The sequence below is a fragment of the Arachis stenosperma genome, chromosome 5 (assembly GCF_014773155.1).
Source record: "Arachis stenosperma cultivar V10309 chromosome 5, arast.V10309.gnm1.PFL2, whole genome shotgun sequence".
Lineage (NCBI taxonomy): Eukaryota > Viridiplantae > Streptophyta > Magnoliopsida > Fabales > Fabaceae > Arachis > Arachis stenosperma.
In genome coordinates, this window is record NC_080381.1 from 69,613,860 (window position 1) to 69,633,909 (window position 20,050).

Here is a 20,050-nt window from a genome sequence, read left to right on the forward strand (position 1 = left end):
ATAGATCCACCAGCTGAGTGGTCTAAAGACATCTGAGCTTTTTCTGTGAGCCCATAGTAGAAGATGTCTAACTGTACCCACTCTGAAAACATTTCAGAGGGGCATTTTCTAAGCATACCTCTATACCTCTCCCAGGCATTATAAAGGGATTCATTATCCTCTTGTTTAAAGCCTTGGATGTCCAGCCTTAGCTGTGTCATCCTCTTTGGAGGGTAGAAATGATTCAGGAATTTGTCTGATAACTGTTTCCATGTCTTTATGCTTGCTGTAGGTTGGTTATTCAACCACCTTTTAGCTTGATCTTTTACAGCAAATGGAAATAGTAATAGTCTGTAGACATCCTGATCTACCTCTTTATCATGTACTGTGTCAGCAATTTGTAAGAACTGTGCCAGAAACTCAGTAGGTTCTTCCTGTGGAAGACCGGAATACTGGCAATTTTGCTGCACTATGATAATGAGTTGAGGGTTTAGCTCAAAGCTGCTTGCTTTGATGGGAGGTATACAGATGCTATTCCCATATGCAGCTGTAATGGGGTTAGCATATGACCCCAGAGTCCTCTTGGACTGATTAATTCCACTTGAGTCCATAATGGACAAAAGGGAAATGATAATGATTGCAAAGAGATAAATTTTGTTTTTTTTTTCTTAATTAACCGAAAAAAATAAAAATAAAATAAAACAAAAGGAAAATAAAACAAAAAATTCGAAAATCAAAAAGAAAAATAAGATCAAAGCAAATTGAGAACTGAATCAATTAGTTAATTAAAAAGATTTTGAAAACAGCAATTAAAAAGATATGATTGAAAAGTTTTTATGAAAAAGATTTGATTTTTAAAAAGAGGAAAGAGAAAAACAACAAAAAGACACCAAACTTAAAATTTTTTTGAAAATCAAACACTAATTTTCGAAAATTTTAAAGGAAAAACACAAAGAGGACACCAAACTTAGAATATGAAACTAGACTCAACTAAAAGACTCTAAACCAACAAAAATAAAACAGTCCTAATCTAAGCAACAAGATAAGCCGTCAGTTGTCCAAACTCGAACAATCCCCGGTAACGGCGCCAAAAACTTGGTGCACGAAATTACAATAACACTTTTGCAATCCCGCACAACTAACCAGCAAGTGCACTGGGTCGTCCAAGTAATACCTTGCGTGAGCAAGGGTCGATCCCACGGAGATTGTCGGCTTGAAGCAAGCTATGGTTATCTTGTAAATCTTAGTCAGGATATCAGAAATTATCAGGATTGATTGTGAAAAACAAAAGAACATGAAATGATTACTTGTTTTGCAGTAATGGAGAATAGGTTGAGGTTTTGGAGATGCTCCATCTTCTGAATCTCTGCTTTCCTACTGTCTTCTTCATCAAACACGCAAGGCTCCTTCCATGGCAAGCTGTATGTAGGGTTTCACCGTTGTCAGTGGCTACCTCCCATCCTCTCAGTGAAAATACGTCCCGATGCTCTGTCACAGCATGGCTAATCATCTGTCGGTTCTCAATCTGGCCGGAATAGAATCCAGTGATTCTTTTGCGTCTGTCACTAACGCCCCGCCTTCAGGAGTTTGAAGCTCGTCACAGTCATCCAGTCATTGAATCCTACTCAGAATACCACAGACAAGGTTTAGACCTTCCGGATTCTCTTGAATGCCGCCATCAGTTCTAGCTTATACCACGAAGATTCCGATTAAAGAACCCAAGAGATATCTACTTAATCTAAAATAGAACGGAGGTGGTTGTCAAGCACACGTTCATAGTTGAGAACATGATGAGTGTCACGGATCATCACATTCATCCGGGTTAAGAGCAAGTGATATCTTAGAATGGAAGCAAGCATGATTGAATAAGAAACAGTAGTAATTGCATTAATCCATCAAGACACAGCAGAGCTCCTCACCCCCAACCATGGGGTTTAGAGACTCATGCTGTGGAAGGTACACAAGAAACGTGTAAAAAATGTCATGAGGTCATAAGGTCCGGATACAATGTCAAAAGGTCCTATAAATAGTAAACTAGTATCCTAAGGTTTACAGAAATGAGTAAATGACAGAAAAATCCACTTCCGGGCCCACTTGGTGTGCTTGGGCTGAGCAATGAAGTAATTTCGTGTAGAGACCTTTTCTGGAGTTAAACGCCAGCTTTCATGCCAGTTTGGGCGTTTAACTCCAAGTTTTATGCCAGTTCCGGCGTTTAACGCTGGAATTTCTGATGCTGATTTGCTACGCCGGTTTGGGCCATCAAATCTTGGGTAAAGTATGGACTATCATATATTGCTGGAAAGCCCAAGATGTCTACTTTCCAATGCCGTTGAGAGCGCGCCAATTGGGCTTCTGTAGCTCCAGAAAATCCACTTCGAGTGCAGGGAGGTCAGAATCCAACAGCATCTGCAGTCCTTTTCAGTCTCTGGATCAGATTTTTGCTCAGAACCTTCAATTTCAGCCAGAAAATACCTGAAATCACAGAAAAACACACAAACTCATAGTAAAGTCCAAAAAAGTGAATTTTAACTAAAAACTAATAAAAATATAATAAAAACTAACTAAAAGATACTAAAAACATACTAAAAACAATGCCAAAAAGCGTATAAATTATCCGCTCATCACCTTGCTAGACCAAGAGAAGGTCAAGTGACTAATTAGTGAGATCTTCAAATCCTAGTTAATTCCTAAGAACAGATTGGGATTATTGAAGTTCAATTTAATTAGCAAGATAACAATTATCAATTATGCTGTTGAGTTGGATAACTCCTGAGTTACTGATTTCTTAACCAAAACCAAAAGGAAAAAATATCTAAACTAAATTAAAAGCATTCACGTAAATAAAGCAATCAAATTATGTCTAAACATAAATTCAAGTCATAACATGGAAAGAGTCACAAGCCAATTGGGCAACATAGATCAAATATAAATAAAAGTATTAGAGTAAATTAAAGTAGAAAATATAAAGTAAAAGAAATATTAAACCTGGGATCGAGAGTCACTCCTAAAACTAAGAGTAGTCCTAAATCCTAATCCTAAGAGAGAGAGAGAGGAGAGAACCTCTCTCTCTAAAACTACATCTAAAACATGAAAAGTGAATTATTAGTGCCTTTCCCTATGAATGGATGCATTCCCCCACTTTATAGCCTCTAATCTGTGTTCTCTGGGGTGAAAACTAGGTCAAAAATAGCCCATAAATCACTTCCAGTACTTTCTGGTCCGTACAGGTCGCGGAAAAGTGACGCGGCCGCATGGCTCACGCGGCCGCATGGGTTGCGTTCCTGCCAGGTCACGCGTCCGCGTGACCCACGCGTTCGCGTTGCCTGGCGTCGGGACAACTATAGGAAATTATATATCAAATCGAAGCCCGGGACGTTAGCTTTCCAACGCAACTGGAACCGCGTCGTTTGGACCTCTCTAGCTAAAGTTATCGCTGTTTGAGTGCGAAGAGGTCAGGCTGGACAGCTTAGCAGTTTCTCCGACTTCTTGTATTCCTTCCACTTTTGCATGCTTCCTTTCCATCCTCTGAGCCATTCCTGCCTTGTAATCTCTGAAAACACTTAACACACATATCAAGGCATCTAATGGTATAAAAGGAGAATTAATATTAATAAAATTAAGGTCAAAGAAGCATGTTTTCAATCAAAGTACATAATTAGGAGGGAAAATGTAAAACATGCAAATAGTATGAATAAGTGAGTAAAGAGTAGATAAAAACCACTTAATTGAGCACAAGATAAACCTTGAAATATGGGTTTATCAACCTCCCCACACTTAAACATTAGCATGTCCTCATGCTAAGCTCAAGAGAAACTATAAAGATGAAGAGGAATGATAGAATGTATGAGATGCAACCTATGAATGCAACTAAATGAAAAATATTTCTACTTACTTAGTTAAAAGCAAATAAATCCCCAAGAATAAATATGAATTGGATTTCACTAATTCAAATCATAAAAATGAAGTACAAACAGACTTGTAGAAGAAAATAGCTCATGAAAGCCGGGAACAAAGAATCGAGCATCGAACCCTCACTTAGTAGTGTATATCACTCTAATCACTCAAGTATTTTAGGTTCGATTCTCTCAATTCTCTACTAACCTTGCTTTCTAAGGCTTGCTCTTCATCTAACAATCAACATAAATTTAATGCATAAATACACATATCAAGAGGTCTTTTAAGGGTTGTAATGGGGTTAGAGTCAAGGTAGGATTGTATTTGGCCAAGTGGACTAAAATCTGAATCCTTAATTAACTTAAACTTTCCCACCTAACTTAAACAATCCATGTAATCATAATACAACATCTAACCATCCATTAACCATGTTTTCCACATATTCATGCATTCTAATTTCAAGTATAACTCATATGCATTGCTTTCACCGCTTACTTTGGGGCATTTTGTCCCCTTTCACTTATTTTGCTCTTCTTTTTTTTTCTCAATGCATATGATTAAATTATTGGATGCATGAATTATGTCCCAAATATTTCTTTCACATTTTTTTTAGAAAATTCTAACATACTCAATTCTCAAACCAGATGTTTCCAAACCCACTTTTTCCCACACTTAATTCATAAGTATTCTCACTAGTCTAAGCTAACCAAGGATTCAAATTAAGGACATTATTGTTTTTCGCTTAGAGTTAATGATGTGCTAAAATAAAGAACAAAGGGGTACAATAGGCTCAACATTGGTTTGCAAGGGATAATGAAAGGTAAGGCCATATGGGTATGTAAGATCAGTGAAACAAAGGCCTCAATCATGTAAATGCATGCATACATAAAATAAATGGAAATATAGAATTAAGCAAGACAAAGATCACAGTTTTAGAGAGAACAACACACACCAAAAATAAAATTATTGGTTGGTAAAATGCAACCAATCAAATAGGCTCAAAATCTCACTGGTTTTGTGTTCGAGCTCTAAACTATGTTCCAAAATAATATTTCTTCAAACAAGTTTTTCAAAAAGTTTTATTCAAATTAGTGAAATACTATAAAAATTTCTTGAAAAAGAAGAATATTACTTTAACCAAGTAGTAAAATATGCACAAAAACAATTAAACATGCAAATGCAACAACTAATCTATAAAGAAAATTTAAACATTGGTGTTGAGACAAGAAAGTACTAACCCATGGAGATCGGTATCGACCTCCCCACACTTAAAGATTGCACCGTCCTCGGTGCATGCTAAGATATACAAGTGGAAGGGTCTATGCAACTGATGCTTTTCTCCAAGAATTGTGCCGATGGACTTGCTTGTCTTCCCATTAAGAAGTTGTTCCTCTCCCTTCGTGGTGGCCATCCTGAAAGAAGAGGGAAAAGAAAAAGTAACCCAAAAATAAAGATAGAAAATAAATAAAATATAATTGGGTTAATGCCAAATGATAAGCGTCTCATTTACATGGTAGCTACAACATGCAAGTGAGAAAATAGTGGAAGTACATGGCAAATCAATGGTGCAAAATTTGCAACAATGGGGAAGAGAGATAATATAAATTTATGTCAATGCAAAAGTAATACAAATATAAAAGATTGGCATTGATTTAAATAATATTACTCAATCAGAATTAAACAAGTCACTAAGCATCAAGAAAATACCAGAAAAGATGTAACAGTTGAATAAGAATATTTGAACACCAATAATAATTTTAGAAAAAATAAAAATATGTAATGAATGAAAGTATGCAAATAAATTAAATAATTGGAAGTAAGAGAAAATAAGAAAGGAAGAAGAAAGAAATAAGAAAAGATAAGAAGAATAAGGATTCGGAGAAGAAAAGATAAGAAAATTGGCACTAATTTGGATAGGTTGTGCGACGCTGGTGACGCGGTCGCGTGGGTGACGCGGTCGTGTGGTGCGCAAATAAGGTTAGGCGACGCGGACGCGTGGGGCACGCGATCGCGTGACTCGATTTGTGCTGGTGGCGCGAGTGCAGCCTCGCGGTCGCACAACTCTCTGTTCAAAACTTAGTATTGCCAAAATCCAGGGTGATGCGGTCGCGTCCGTCACGTGTCCGCGTGGAAGGGTCTGTGCTTCTAGCGCCAGTCCAGCATCACTCCAGCTCATCGTTCGGCCATGCACCTTTTTGACGTCGATTTTCAGGTCAAGCGGCTGCGTGAGGCACGCGGTCGCGTGGGAGGCCAGTATTCCCATATGACACGGTCGCGTGGGATGATTTATGCCATTGGCATGCCTCCAGCGCTGCTCCTGCGTAACTTTCTGTTCAATTTCTTATTCTCTCATCTCCTTGCGACGCGGACGCGTCGCTGATGCGGTCGCGTCGCATGCTCTCTTTCTCTTTTTTTTTTAAATGCAGAATGTAGTGTTAATATGAATGTGATGCAAAACTCCAGGTTCAATATAATAAAATAAAATAAAACTCGAAAACAAATAAAACTAAATAAAAATGAAAAATGAACGACCATACCATGGTGGGTTGTCTCCCACCTAACACTTTTGGTTATAGTCCTTAAGTTGGACATTTGATGTGATTCCTGCTATGGTGGCTTATGCTTGTACTGATCCAGGAATCTCCACCAATGTTTGTGATTCCAGTGTCCTCCGGGATCCCAAACTAGGCGTAGAAAGCCTTCAAGTAAGTTAAAGCAAGTGACAAGGCCCCAAGAGTGGTGATTGGTAGAATGGATTCCGGGGTCCCAGACCTTGCCTTTGCACCCATCTTCTTGTTGATCATTAGTGTTCCAACCGGGTGGCAGGCAATCTGAATTCTCACTAAAGTGGCCAAACAACTTCCTAGACCTATTCAGTTGAGCTTTGCACCAACCTTTGCGTTTAAACCTTGAGCTTCCAACCATAATGAACCTTGCAGGTAAATTCTTACCACTGACAATCTTCCTCTTATTCTTGATGCCACAAAAAGCTCTAAGTTGACCATCCGTCTCCAGTAGCCCATATTCAATTGGGGTTAGAAAGCTAAGGGATATGAATTTTACCCACTTGAATGTTGTGAAGGATGATGGCAACTTAGGGGGAGGTATTTTTAATGAAATTGCAAGCTCCACTCCCTTGTGCTCTTCTCTGATAATTACCACCTCTTTGCAAGCTTCTTTAATTTTAACCTCTTCCTCTTGGTAGCTTTCTTCCAATTCAATCTCCTCTTCATTGCTTTCCAAGGGCATGAGAGGTTGTGCTTCTCCTTCTTGAATCTCTATCACTTGATCAACCTCTTCCAAGTCTTCAACTATGATATGCATTGGAGGTTGTACACCTTCCTCAGCATCAATTTCAACCGTCTTGGAAGGAGGCTCGATGTCTTGACTTTCCCATAGAGGTTCTGCATCTCCTAAGTCTTCAACCACTTCTTCTTCTTCTTGAACAATGACAGCTTCTTCTACTTGTTCTAGTACGAATTCATTCTCTGTCTTGTTCACTGGGGTTTCTGGTATCTTCTTCATGCTACGCTCTTCACTAGACTGTCCACATGGAGCTGTGGCTGATCCTTGTATATTTGAGCGCCGGGAAGCTAATTGACTCATTATTGCTTGCCCCAATTGATGCATGGTTGCCTGACATCGATCCACTGTTTCCTTGAGACAATCCTTTGTCTCTTGACGCACTCGGCTTTCATAAATAGAATCAAAGTGCTCTTGGATTGATGGATATAGAGATGGTAAATATGGAGGTGGTGGTTTTTGTGAGTAATTGGGTTGGAATTGGGGTGGTTCTATATATGGTTCATATGGCTCATAAGGTGGTTGGTATGGTGGTTGAGGGTTAGGGTCATATGGAGGTGAATGGCGGCAAGGGGCTTGTGAGTTTGGTGGTCCAAAGTTATGTTGAGGAGGGGGTTCATAGGCGTATGGTGGTGGTTGTTGATAATCAAAAGAGTGCTCACCATAGCCATTGCCTTGATATGCATCATAGGATGGTTGTTGATAGTCCATTGGAGGCGGTTGTTGCCATGAGGGTTGAGTAAATCCTTGTGGCTCCTCCCATCTTTGATTCTTCCAACCTTGATGCCTGTTCTCATTATAGTTTCCATTCCTAACAACAACATTGGAATCAAACTTGAAACCAGAGGGGTGAGAATTCATAGTAATTAATAAAAATTAAAAACAAAAATAAATAAACAAACAAAAGAAAATTTTTTTTTTAATATTTACAATAACCAATAATAAGGCACACGTTTGCAATTCTCCGGCAACGGCGCCATTTTGACGTTAGGATTTTTGCCAGTAAAGAAGTTCATAAATACAGTCGCGTTGTAGATATAGTCTCTAAACCGACAGAAATTCCTTCGTGCAAACGTTTTGGTTGTCACAAGTAACAAACCCCTTTAAAATTGATAACCGAGTATTTGAACCTCGGGTCGTCTTCTCAAGGAATTGCAGGGAGGTATGTTCTTATTATTGGTTATGCAAAGGCATGTTTTGGGGTTTTCAAAAGGGTTGAGCAAGTAATGTAAAATAACAAGTCGTTAAAATAATAACAATAAAATCTCTTGGCAAGGTATAAGAATTTAGAAGTCCAAGTCTAGTTATCCTTATCAATAATAATGAAAATTGAATCGTAACTCCACTTATTTAACCCTTGCTAGAGTAAGAGAAGGTCAAGTGACTAATTAGTGAGATCTTCAAATCCTAGTTAATTCCTAAGAACAGATTGGGATTATTGAAGTTCAATTTAATTAGCAAGATAACAATTATCAATTATGATGTTGAGTTGGATAACTCCTGAGTTACTGATTTCTTAACCAAAACCAAAAGAAAAAAATATCTAAACTAAATTAAAAGCATTCACGTAAATAAAGCAATCAAACTACGTCTAAACATAAATTCAAGTCATAACATGGAAAGAGTCACAAGCCAATTGGGCAACATAAATCAAATATAAATAAAAGTATTAGAGTAAATTTAAGTAGAAAATATAAAGTAAAAAGAATATTAAACCTGGGATCGAGAGTCACTCCTAAAACTAAAAGTAGTCCTAAATCCTAATCCTAAGAGAGAGAGAGGAGATAACCTTTCTCTCTAAAACTACATCTAAAACATGAAAAGTGAATTATTAGTGCCTTTCCCTATGAATGGATGCATTCCCCCACTTTATAGCCTCAAATCTGTGTTCTTTGGGGCAAAAACTGGGTCAGAAACAGCCCAGAAATCACTTCCAGCGCTTTCTGGTCCGTACAGGTCGCGGAAAAGTGACGCGGCCGCATGGCTCACGCGGCCGCGCGGGTTGCGTTCCTGCCAGGTCACGCGTCCGCGTGACCCACGCGTTCGCGTCGCCTGGCGTTGGAGCAGCAATGGCAAATTATATATCAAATCGATGCCCCGGACGTTAGCTTTTCAACACAACTGAAACCGCATCGTTTGAACCTCTGTAGCTAAAGTTATCGCTGTTTGAGTGCAAAGAGGTCAGGCTGGACAGCTTAGCAGTTTCTCCGACTTCTTGTATTCCTTCCACTTTTGCTTCCATCCTCTGAGCCATTCCTGCCTTGTAATCTCTAAAAACACTTAACACACATATCAAGGCATCTAATGGTATAAAAAGAGAATTAATATTAATAAAATTAAGCTCAAAGAAGCATGTTTTCAATCAAAGCACATAATTAGGAGGGAAAATGTAAAACATGCAAATAGTATGAATAAGTGGGTAAAGAGTAGATAAAAACGATTCAATTGAGCAGAAGATAAACCATGAAATATGGGTTTATCAGGGTTGCTACCTTGTGCTTGACACCATATTTTAGGAGAAGTATCTCAAGTTGTTTGTTGCAAAAGTGAGTTCTCCCATCACTTATAAGAGCTATGGGAACCCCAAACCAGCTGAATATATTTTTCCTCAAGAAGTTGATTACCACTTTGTTATAATTTGTTGATGTAGCTATGGCCTCTATCCACTTTGACACATAATCCACAGCCACCAATATGTAGTTGTTTGAGTATGAGGGTGGGAATGGTCCCATAAATTCAATCCCTAAACGTCAAACAACTCCAACTCCATATTGAATCTCTATGGCATCTCATTTTTCTTGGGTATGTAGCCAGCTCTTTGACATTCATTGCACCTTGTCCCAAACTCTTTTGCATCTTTGAATATTGTTGGCCAATAGAACCCACATTGAAGCACCTTGGATGCAGTCCTTTCTCCACTAAAATGTCCTCCATATGTGGATCCATGGCAATGCCAAAGGACCTTTTGTCCTTCCTCATGCAAGATGCATCTTCTCAAGATCCCATCAGCACACCTTTTAAACAAATAGGGCTCATCCAAGATATAGTGCTTGGCATCATTAATGATATTTTTTCTCATATGCTTGTTGATTTTGGAAGGTAGCTCTCCAATAGCCTTGAAATTGGCTATATCAGCAAACCAGGGAGCTTCTTGGATCATGATCAACTGCTCATCAGAAAAACTCCATTCACTGCAAGGTTGTATGCTTCATCTTTCTCAATTGGAATTCTAGATAGATGGTCAGGCACTTTGTTCTTCACTCCGCTTCTATCTTGAATCTCAATGTTAAACTCTTGAAGTAACAAGATCCACCTTATCAATCTAGGCTTGGATTCTTGCTTGGTCAGCAAATACTTGAGAGCTGCATGGTCAGTGAAAACAATGACTTTAGAACCAATAAGATATGATCTAACCTTATCAAATGCAAAGACTATAGCAGGAGTTCCTTCTCTGTAGTGGTGTAGTTCCTTTGATTTTCATTAAGAACTTTGCTATCATAATAGATAACATGTACTAGCTTATCTTTCTTTTGTCCTAAAATAGCACCCACAGCAAAATTTGATGCATCACAAATCAATTCAATAAGCAAATCCCAGCTAGGTGGTGCTATAATAGGTGCAGAGGAAAGTCTATTTTTAAGCTCATCAAAGGCTTGTATGCATTCTCTATCAAAGATAAAAGGTACATTAGAGACAAGAAAGTTAATTAGAGGTTTGACAATCTTTGAAAAGTCTCTAATAAACCTTCTATAAAACCCAGCATGCGCCAAGAAACTTCTAATTGCTTTGACATTGCAAGGTGGAGGTAACTTCTCAATTACTTCCACCTTAGCCTTGTCCACCTCTATGCCTCTTTTGGAGATCTTGTGACCAAGAACCACCCCTTCAGTGACCATGAAATGGCACTTTTCCCAGTTTAAAACTAGGTTGGTTTCTTGACATCTCCTTAGCACCAAGGCAAGGTGGTGCAAGCACTTAGAAAATGAATCACTAAATACAGAAAAGTCATCCGTAAATACTTCAATAAACCTTTCAATAGAAGTTGCACCAACTCACCTTGCACGGACGCGCACATGCCGCGTGCGCGCAGGTCTAGTGGTGCAACTTCCAAGCCATTTTCCAGAGAGTTAGGCTTAATCTGGGCCAACCTTAAGCCTCCAGCCCAACTCCTGATACGCATGCGTGCACTGTATGCGCACGCGTAGATCCCTAATTTCTTCAATGTACGCAGACGCGCACGGTGCGCGCCTGCGCCAATTCAGAAACGAGGATAACCCTAAGGTGCGACAAGCAGCGCGCAGCAGCGCATACTTTCCTTCCCTCATCTTCTCTTCGTCGCCCCCATCCTCCTTCTCCCCACCGGCGATCGACGCCGCCTCCAACCCCTCTCATTCCAACCACTCATTTTCTCACTCCACTCACTCTCACTCTCCGCCGTTACTGTCGCCATCATCGGCACCGCCGGCGACTCACCCCCTCCGTCACTACTTGCCGCCGCTGCCACCGCCACCCACGACAGCGCGTTCTGCCTTGTCGGCGTAGCTCTCAGACTCTGTTGCTCCCTTTCCCAATTCTAATTTCCCTTTCCATTTCTCAGCTTTGCTCGCTCCCAGGTTTCCGCTTCAACTTCTGTTAATTTTGATTACTGTCAGCTACTGTTAGTTTTCTGTTAGTTAGTTAGAATTGAAATTTTGCATGTTAGGTTAGATAGAAATAATTGCTGTTAGGTAGCTAGGTCTGGTTAGAGGATTCTAGGCCTGATAAGTACTCCGTTTGTGCATGTTCGTTGTTTGTTTACTTGGGTGTTGTATGCTGATTTTGGATTGCTATGTGTGCAATTTGTGTTGCTTGGTTGTATTTTACTGCTGCTGTACTTCATTGATGTTGTCTTCTTGCTGCTTATGCTATGTTGCTATCTGGGAATGTCCAATTTTAAGCCGGGATGCTGCCCAATTTTCAAGAAATCTATTTTCATTTTAATCTCTATTGCAAATTTGGGCTAATTTCCGTTTCCTTTTGACTTTCGGGATTTGCACCAATCATTGTGAACATGATTTCTATGTTTAGTCACGACTCTTCTTTTATTGAGCCTATATATCATCATACCACTAATCCACTTTCCTAACTCTCTAATCTCGTTAAACACTTACTTTTTACTCACATTTAACCCTCTTTAACCATTTTTTCAAGGTATGACGATTTTATTACTTAATGAGTAAGAGTTGTTGATTTCCTTAAAACTTTGATTTCTTGATTTACAGCCTTGTTTTCTGTCCTTACTTGCAAACCAAGTTTTCAAGTTTAGTTCACATCATGATTGCTTATCATCCATCTCATATCCTGAACATGTTTTCCTTGTTTCATGCTAAGTGCTTAATTGCTTATATTCTATCATACTTTTCAGGATGTCGGATAAAGGAAAAGCCATAGCCACTACCTCCAAGAAAAGAAAACATTCTACACCCTCTATTTCCTCCATTTACAAGAATTATGCTAAGAATCCGTTGAATGAAGAAGAAAAGGAAAATCAGTTGCTACCTTCTACCAATCCAACAAAGTTTCCCAATCTTTACTGTGAGCTTCGCCTCCAAAACTATCGGAAGACGAAGCTAAATACTGAGGAGAGATTACTCCTACCTAATGATGTGAGACGAGCCATTACTAGTCACATCCTAGAGTTAGGTATGGACTTTGTTGATAGAGATTTGGGAGATATCAACATTTCTTGGGTTAAGGAATTCTATTGCAACTTCTTCCGTCCTACTTTAGATTCAGTTCAGTTGAGGGGTAGAGAGGTTATGACCACTGAGTCAGCCATAGAGGAGGTACTGCAGTGTCGACACATCCCTGATGACACATGTGCCCATCGGCAGGCAGAGGTAGCCATTCACTGTATGACTTTTGACTATGAGGCGCTTAGGTGCGTGATTGGTTTACCAGATGCCACTTGGGTAATGGACTCGGGCAACACAAAGCCCAAAGGGATGCTCTTAGCACACTTGAACAAGGAGGCCAAGACTTGGCAGATGATCTTCGCTCACTACGTCTTGCCCACCACTCACTTTTCTAAGATCCCTATGGAGATGCTACTTTTGATTGGTTATGTTATGGAGGGAAAGGAGGTTTATTTTCCTCGATTGATTCGGCAGTGTATGTGGCGAGCACATATTCGTGGCCTACTCCCGTTTCCCACCTTGGTTACCAGTATGGCCGCCTTAGCTGAGGTCCCCTGGTTGGATGATGATGTGATACCACCACCCCCAGATGACGATGACAAGGAAGTTACTATTCCTTGGGGTGGCTGGGTGCACGAAAAGCCCCCGGCTAGACGCCGATCTAGGGCTAGAGCAATTGTAGGGGCGGCTGGACCTTCAGCCTCGACAGCAGCCCCATCCTCTTCTACAGCAGCAGCTCCATCTTCTTCGACAGCCCCTTCTTCAGCACCTGAGCCGACTTACCTACTGGTTCAGCGCCTGTTTCGGTTTTTGGAGCGCAAAAAGCGCCAGATCATGCGCCGACTGGATCGGATGGATCAGGCACTCATCTTCCTGGGCGCTGAGTTACCTCCGCTCCCAGACTCTCCAGCCTCCGATGAGCAGGATCATCAGGAGGAGGATGTTGATGAGCCGACTCAGCAGGATGCACCTCCAGCTGCACCTGACGCCACAGAGACTCAGCAGCCCCATGAGGAGCCGGTCCCACAGCCTCAGACAGAGTCCGCACCGACCGATGTACCTACCCCTGATCCTCAGGTTTAGCATCGAGGACGATGCTTAGTCTTAAGTGTGGGGAGGTTGCCGGTGGCACCATGAAAGGACCGGTGAACATTTTCAGCTACTTCCTAGTTATCTTATTTTGCGCACTTTTGTATATATTTGATGCATTTGAGTTTATTTTGGATCTTGCTATTTTAGTCCGTTCTATATACTTTTACTGCTCATTTTGGATTTTAGGTATTTTGGATACTAGATGTTTTCCTCTTTAGCTTATGGTTGTGATTAGAAATTGTTTGTGAATTGTTAAAACTGAGTCACCTTTTTGCATAAGAAATTGTTTTTAATTGGAAAAGAAAAGGGTAAACTAGGGAATCTTTTTAGAAATTCTCAATCACAACAATACGTAGTCAAATATTGAGATCTTCCAAGAAACTTAATTATAGGGCACCAACCCAATTGATTGAAGAAATTATATTTTTATGTAACTTGCTTGAATTTCATATTTTGTGAAGCATGTATTGAGCTTAGAACACAAGCTTGTGAGACTTGAGTCTATTGATGTGGTTGCATTTTATAACCACTTATTTTCCATTCTTGTGTGCAATTGTTCTCTTTCTATGATTGTGATCCTTGATTTGCTTGATTCTATATGTCCATTTATTTCTTATATTCATGCATTTGTATGATTGAGGCCATTATTTCATTAGCCTACTTACCAAAATAGCCTACCTTTCACTCCCCATTGTTAGCCAATTTTGAGCTTATGCTTAACTAACTTGTTCTCATTTTAGCACATTACAAGCCCAAGGCGAAAAACCAATGAAAGTCCCTTGCTTGGATCTTTGACTAGCCTAGGCTAGTGAGAGTGTTTATTATTCAAAGATGGTGAGGCTTGGGAACATTGGATGGAATAAAAAGGGTAGTACACTTTCATATTTAGGAACTGGGAATATATTCATGTATTGATTGAATGTATAAGACTTTATGCAATTGATGTCCTTGTACAAAGTATAAAAAGAAAAGAAAAAAAAAAGAGAAGAGAAAAATGAAATGAAAGAAAAAAAAAAGAGGAATATAGAAAAAAAAAAAGAAGAGAAGAAAAAAGAAAGAAGAAAATGAAAAGAAAGCAACCAAAGGGGACAAAATGCCCAAGGTGAAGTTCAATAAAAGGGAATCAATGCATAAGTGTTACGAATCAAGAAATAAGATGCATGAATATGTAAGAAAAAGTGAAGAATGGGTAGTTAGAGTAGTTTGAATTTGTATAGATTATTATATAGTTAGGTGGGAAAGTCTATGCTAATCCAAGATCTAAACTCTAGTCCACTTAACCATAAATGATCCCACCTTGACCCTAACCCCATTACAACCTAAATGAAAGACCTCATGATGAATGTATGCATGCATTGAATAAGTGTTGATTGTTAGAAGAAAATCAAATTTTGGAAAGCATGATTAGAAGAGAATTGAGTGAATTAACCCTTAAACACTCGAGTGAATAGAGCGGATACACATCCGGTGAGGGTTCGAAAGTTCAATTACATGTGTTCACCCATATTATCTATATTCTTGCAAGCTTGAATTTCTTTTGATAAGTTTCAATACAATTGTGGTTTGGACTTAATTCCTATTGTCCTAGCTATTGTGCTTATACATGTCTCTTGGGAATTGATATGTTTGGACTAAGCATTTCCATTTGCTTTAGATAATTGCATCTAGATAGGACACATATAGTTTAGTTGCATTTAATAAATGTCATACCCCTTAGTTCTTTCTTATTTTAGCATGAGGACATGCTAAGGTTTAAGTGTGGGGAGGTTGATAAACCCCATTTTTATGGTTTATCTTGTATTGAATTTAGAGTATTTTGATGACCTTTTCTCGCATTTAACCTATGAATTAGCATGGTTTTGTAATCTCTCCCGTATTTGTGCTTAAGTGTAAAAACATGCCTTTTAAACCTTATTTTAATGAATTCTAATTCCTCTTTGATTCCATAAGATGCCTTGATGTGTTTGCTAGTAATTTCATGATTGAAATAGGCTAGGCATGGATCAAAGGGAGCAAGGAAGGAAGCATACAAGTGGAGAGAAGCATAAAAAGTCAAAGAAGTGAAATCAGCCAAGCACACGCACGCGCACAAGGCACTCGCGCGCACATTGCAAAATCGGCCAGGGACGCGCACGCGTACCGTACGCACACGCGTCGAAGTCCGCACATGACTTCATTAAAGCAGCACGTGCCTGGCGATCTTGGAGAGTTTCTGAACCAACTTTGGCGCCAAAATGCACTAAAAGGACCAAGGATAGAAGGGGAAGGCATCAATCTATCATAGAGCATCATTAGGATTAGGATTAGTTAATTTTAGAGAGAGAATCTCTCACTTCTCTCTAGAATTAGGATTAGGTTTAGGTTAATCTCTCATCTTAGATCTAGGTTTAATTCATGCTTTAATTCACTTCTCCTTTATCAATTCTTACTCCTCTCCTCTTCCTCTTTCTAGTTATGTACTTTAATCCTTGCAATTCTTCATTTTGCTATGGATAGATTGTGTTCCTTTAGTTTTTCTTTCAATAATGCAATTTGAGGTAATTCATGATAAATGTGTTTCTTTTAATTGTTGTTGTTAATTCCTTTCAATAATTGTTGTTAGATTTCATTCTTGTTGTCAATTTACTATGCTTTTCTTTTGTGCCTTCCAAGTGTTTGATGAAATGCTTGGTTGGATTTTAGTGTAGGTTTTGTTCCTCTTGGCCTAGGTAGAGTAATTAGTGACTCTTGAGTTATCTAATTCCTTTGTTGATTGATGATTAGAAGTTGCTAATTGATTTGAATGCCTCTAATGCTAGTCTTTCCTTTAGGAGTTGATTAGGACTTGAGGAATCAAATTGATTCATCCACTTGACTTTCCTCCATGGTTAGAGGTCAACTAAGTGGGAGCAATGGACAATTTGTTATCACAATTGAAGAGGATAACTAGGATAGGACTTCTAGTTCTCATATCTTGCCAAGAGCTTTGTTAGTTGTTAGTTTATTTTCTTTGCCATTTATATTTCTTGTCTAAAATCTCAAAAACCCCAAAATAACTCACAACCAATAACAAGACACTTTATTGTAATTCCTAGGGAGAACGACCCGAGGTCCAATACTTCGGTTTATAAATTTTAGGGGTTTGTACTAGTGACAAACAACTTTTTGTATGAAAGGATTATTGTTTGGTTTATAAACTATACTTTACAACGAGATTTCATTAGTGAATTTCTAAGCCGTCAAAAATCCAATCATCAGCATGCACTTTTGGAATGTGGCAGGTGCATTGCACAATCCAAAGAGCATTTTCCTATAAGCAAAGACACCATAAGGACAAGTAAAGGAAGTCTTATTTTGGTCTTTGGGGTCTACTACAATCTTATTGTAGCCTAAGTATCCATCTAAGAAACAGTAGTATTCATGCCCGGTAAGCCTCACTAGCATTTGATCCATGAAAGGCAGAGGAAAATGGTCCTTTCTTGTAGCTTCATTGAGCATCCTATAATTTATGCACATGCGCCACCGAGTCACTGTTCTTATTGGTATCAACTCGTTTCTTTCATTTGGTACAATGGTGACTCTTTCTTTCTTAGGAACCACTTGAACAGGGCTTACCCAAGGGCTGTCTGAGATGGGGTAAATCACTCCTGCTTGCCACAACTTCAGCACTTTTTTTTGGACCACTTCATTCATTGTTGGGTTTAGCCTTCTTTGTGGCTGTCTTAAAGGCTTGGCACCCTCCTCAAGGAGGATTTTATGCATGCACATTGAAGGACTAATCCCCTTCAGGTCCGAAAGTGTCCATCCTATAGCATCCTTGTGTTGCTTCAGCACATGGATAAGTTCTTCTTCTTGTTCCTCACTTAAACTTGAATTGATGATTACTGGATATGTGTTGTTATCACCAAACTAAGCATATTTCAAGCTTGGAGGTAGGGCTTTCAACTCTAGTTCTGGTGCCTCTACTTCCTTGCTGCTTGTTTTGTCCAACATGATCGAGTTTTCTATGATTTCTTGAGGTAGTTCTCCACTTGATGCTTGTTGCTCTAGCTCCATAGCTTCTTCACATTATTCTTCTTCCAAAACTCCTTGGACTAGCTTCTCCATTGTATCCACCATCATGCATTCACCAATAGATTCTTTGGGGTAGCTCATTGCTTTGAAAACATTAAAAACCATCTTTTCTTCATGCAGTCTCAGGACTAATTCTCCTTTTTGAACATCAATTATGACTCCAACAGTAGCTAGGAATGGTCTTCCTAAGATGATTGATGTGTTAGCCTCTTCCTCCATATCAAGTACAATAAAATCAGCTCGAAAGATAAACTCTTCCACTTTTACCAACAAATCTTCCACCACACCATGGGAGAATCTGAATGTCCTATCAACTAATTGAAGAGCCATTCCTGTAGGTTTGGCCTCTTCTATCCTCATTCTTTTCATCATGGCCAAGGACATAAGGTTGATGCTGGTTCTCAGATCACATAGTGCCTTCTCAATGCTTATTTCCCATACGATGCAGGGGATTTGGAAGCTCCCAGGATCTTTTAATTTCTGGGGAAGCTTCTTTTGTATGATGGCACTACATTCCTCAGTGAGCACCACAATTTCCTTTTCATCCCAGTTTCTCTTTCTTGTCATGAGCTCCTTTAAGAACTTGGCATAGAGTGGCATTTGCTCTAATGCCTCAGCAAAAGGTATATTAATTTGAAGCTTCTTAAAAATCTCCAAGAATCTAGAAAAATGAATGTCCTTTCCGTCCTTCCTCAGCCTTTATGGATAGGGTGCTTTTGGTACATAGGGCTTCAGGACTTGCTTTGGTGGGGGTGGTTCAGGTGTCTCTTCTTCCTTCTTAGTTTCAGATCCATTTGCAGCTTCCTATTCTTGCTTGTTGTAACTTGCTTTGGTAGGGTCTGTTGTTTGATTGATGGTTGGAGTTGTGGTTATTATGTTGGTTAGAGTGGAATAATTTTTGATCTTGGTTGTGGTTTTGTTGGTTAAATTTGGGTAGTTCTTCTAACCTGGATTGTATGTCTTGGCATTGGGGTCATATAGTGGTCTAGAGGAATTGTTCACATAGTTGGCCTGCTCCTATTCATCTTCAACTGCTGGGTTCTCTTTCTCTTGTATAGGTGTTTGAGCATGGATAGCTGAGACTTAATTATTCTCCATTTGCTTGGTTAGAGCTGCTAGTTGAGATGTGATCACTTTGTTTTGAGCCAGCAGAGCATCCATAGAATTGAGCTCTATCACTCCTCTTTTTTGAGTTCTATCAAAGGCATAAAAATACTTGTTGTTGGCAACAGTTTCTATGATATCTATGGCCTCTTCAATTATGTTTTTCTTGTTGAGGGAGCCTCAAGAAGAGTGATCTAGGGCCTTCTTTGACTCATATGATAGCCCCTCATAGAAGATGTACAGCTGCACCCATTCATTGAACATATTCGGAGGGCACTTCCTTGCCAAGTCTTTGTATCTCTCCTATGCTTCATAGAGAGTCTCCCCATCTTGTTGTCTAAAGGTTTAAACTTCAGCTCTGAGCCTATTGATTCTTTGTGGAGGGTAGAACCTTGCTAAGAACTTGTTAACAACATCCTCCCAAGTGGTAAGGCTTTCCTTAGGAAATGATTCCAACCACTTTGATGTTTTATCTCTGAGAGAGAAAGGAAACAGTAGCAGCTTATAGGTGTCTGGGTGGACACCATTAGCCTTCATTGTATCACACATTCTCAAAAATATGGTTAGATGTTGATTGTGATCTTCTTGAGCACTTCCTCCAAATGAACAATTATTCTGAACAAGAGTAATTAGCTGTGGTTTGAGCTCAAAATCGTTGGCATGTATGTTGGGTCTCAAAATGTTACTACCATAATTCCCAAGATTGGGATTTATGTAAGAGCCCAGTACTCTTCTCTCTTGTGGTGGAGCGTGGTTGCCAACTGCTTCTTCATGGTGGTTGTGTGCTTCTCTTTCCATGGTTTGAGTTGGATCCTCTTCTTCTTCTTTTTTACTAACCACCCTTTTGCCTCTTGCCACTGCTTTTTTTCTCAATCTCAAAAATGTTCTCTCTCGTTTAGAATCATAGGAGATTTCAATTCCTCTTCTCCCTGTCATACACAACACAAAAC

General features: G+C 39.4%; 1 protein-coding gene and 1 non-coding gene across 2 annotated transcripts; one reads left to right on the forward strand and one right to left on the reverse strand.

Annotated features, from left to right (window-relative positions):
* Positions 1-17,990: 17,990 nt before the first annotated feature.
* LOC130980877 (uncharacterized) lies at positions 17,991-18,563 on the reverse strand. Its single transcript, XM_057904523.1, has one exon. It carries the CDS (start codon positions 18,561-18,563, stop codon positions 17,991-17,993), a length of 573 nt encoding a protein of 190 aa, XP_057760506.1.
* A 796-nt stretch (positions 18,564-19,359) lies between these two features.
* Positions 19,360-19,466, forward strand: LOC130983380 (small nucleolar RNA R71). The gene has a single exon (XR_009087375.1). It is a non-coding gene; the product is annotated as a small nucleolar RNA R71 (small nucleolar RNA).
* The last annotated feature ends 584 nt before the right edge of the window (positions 19,467-20,050 follow it).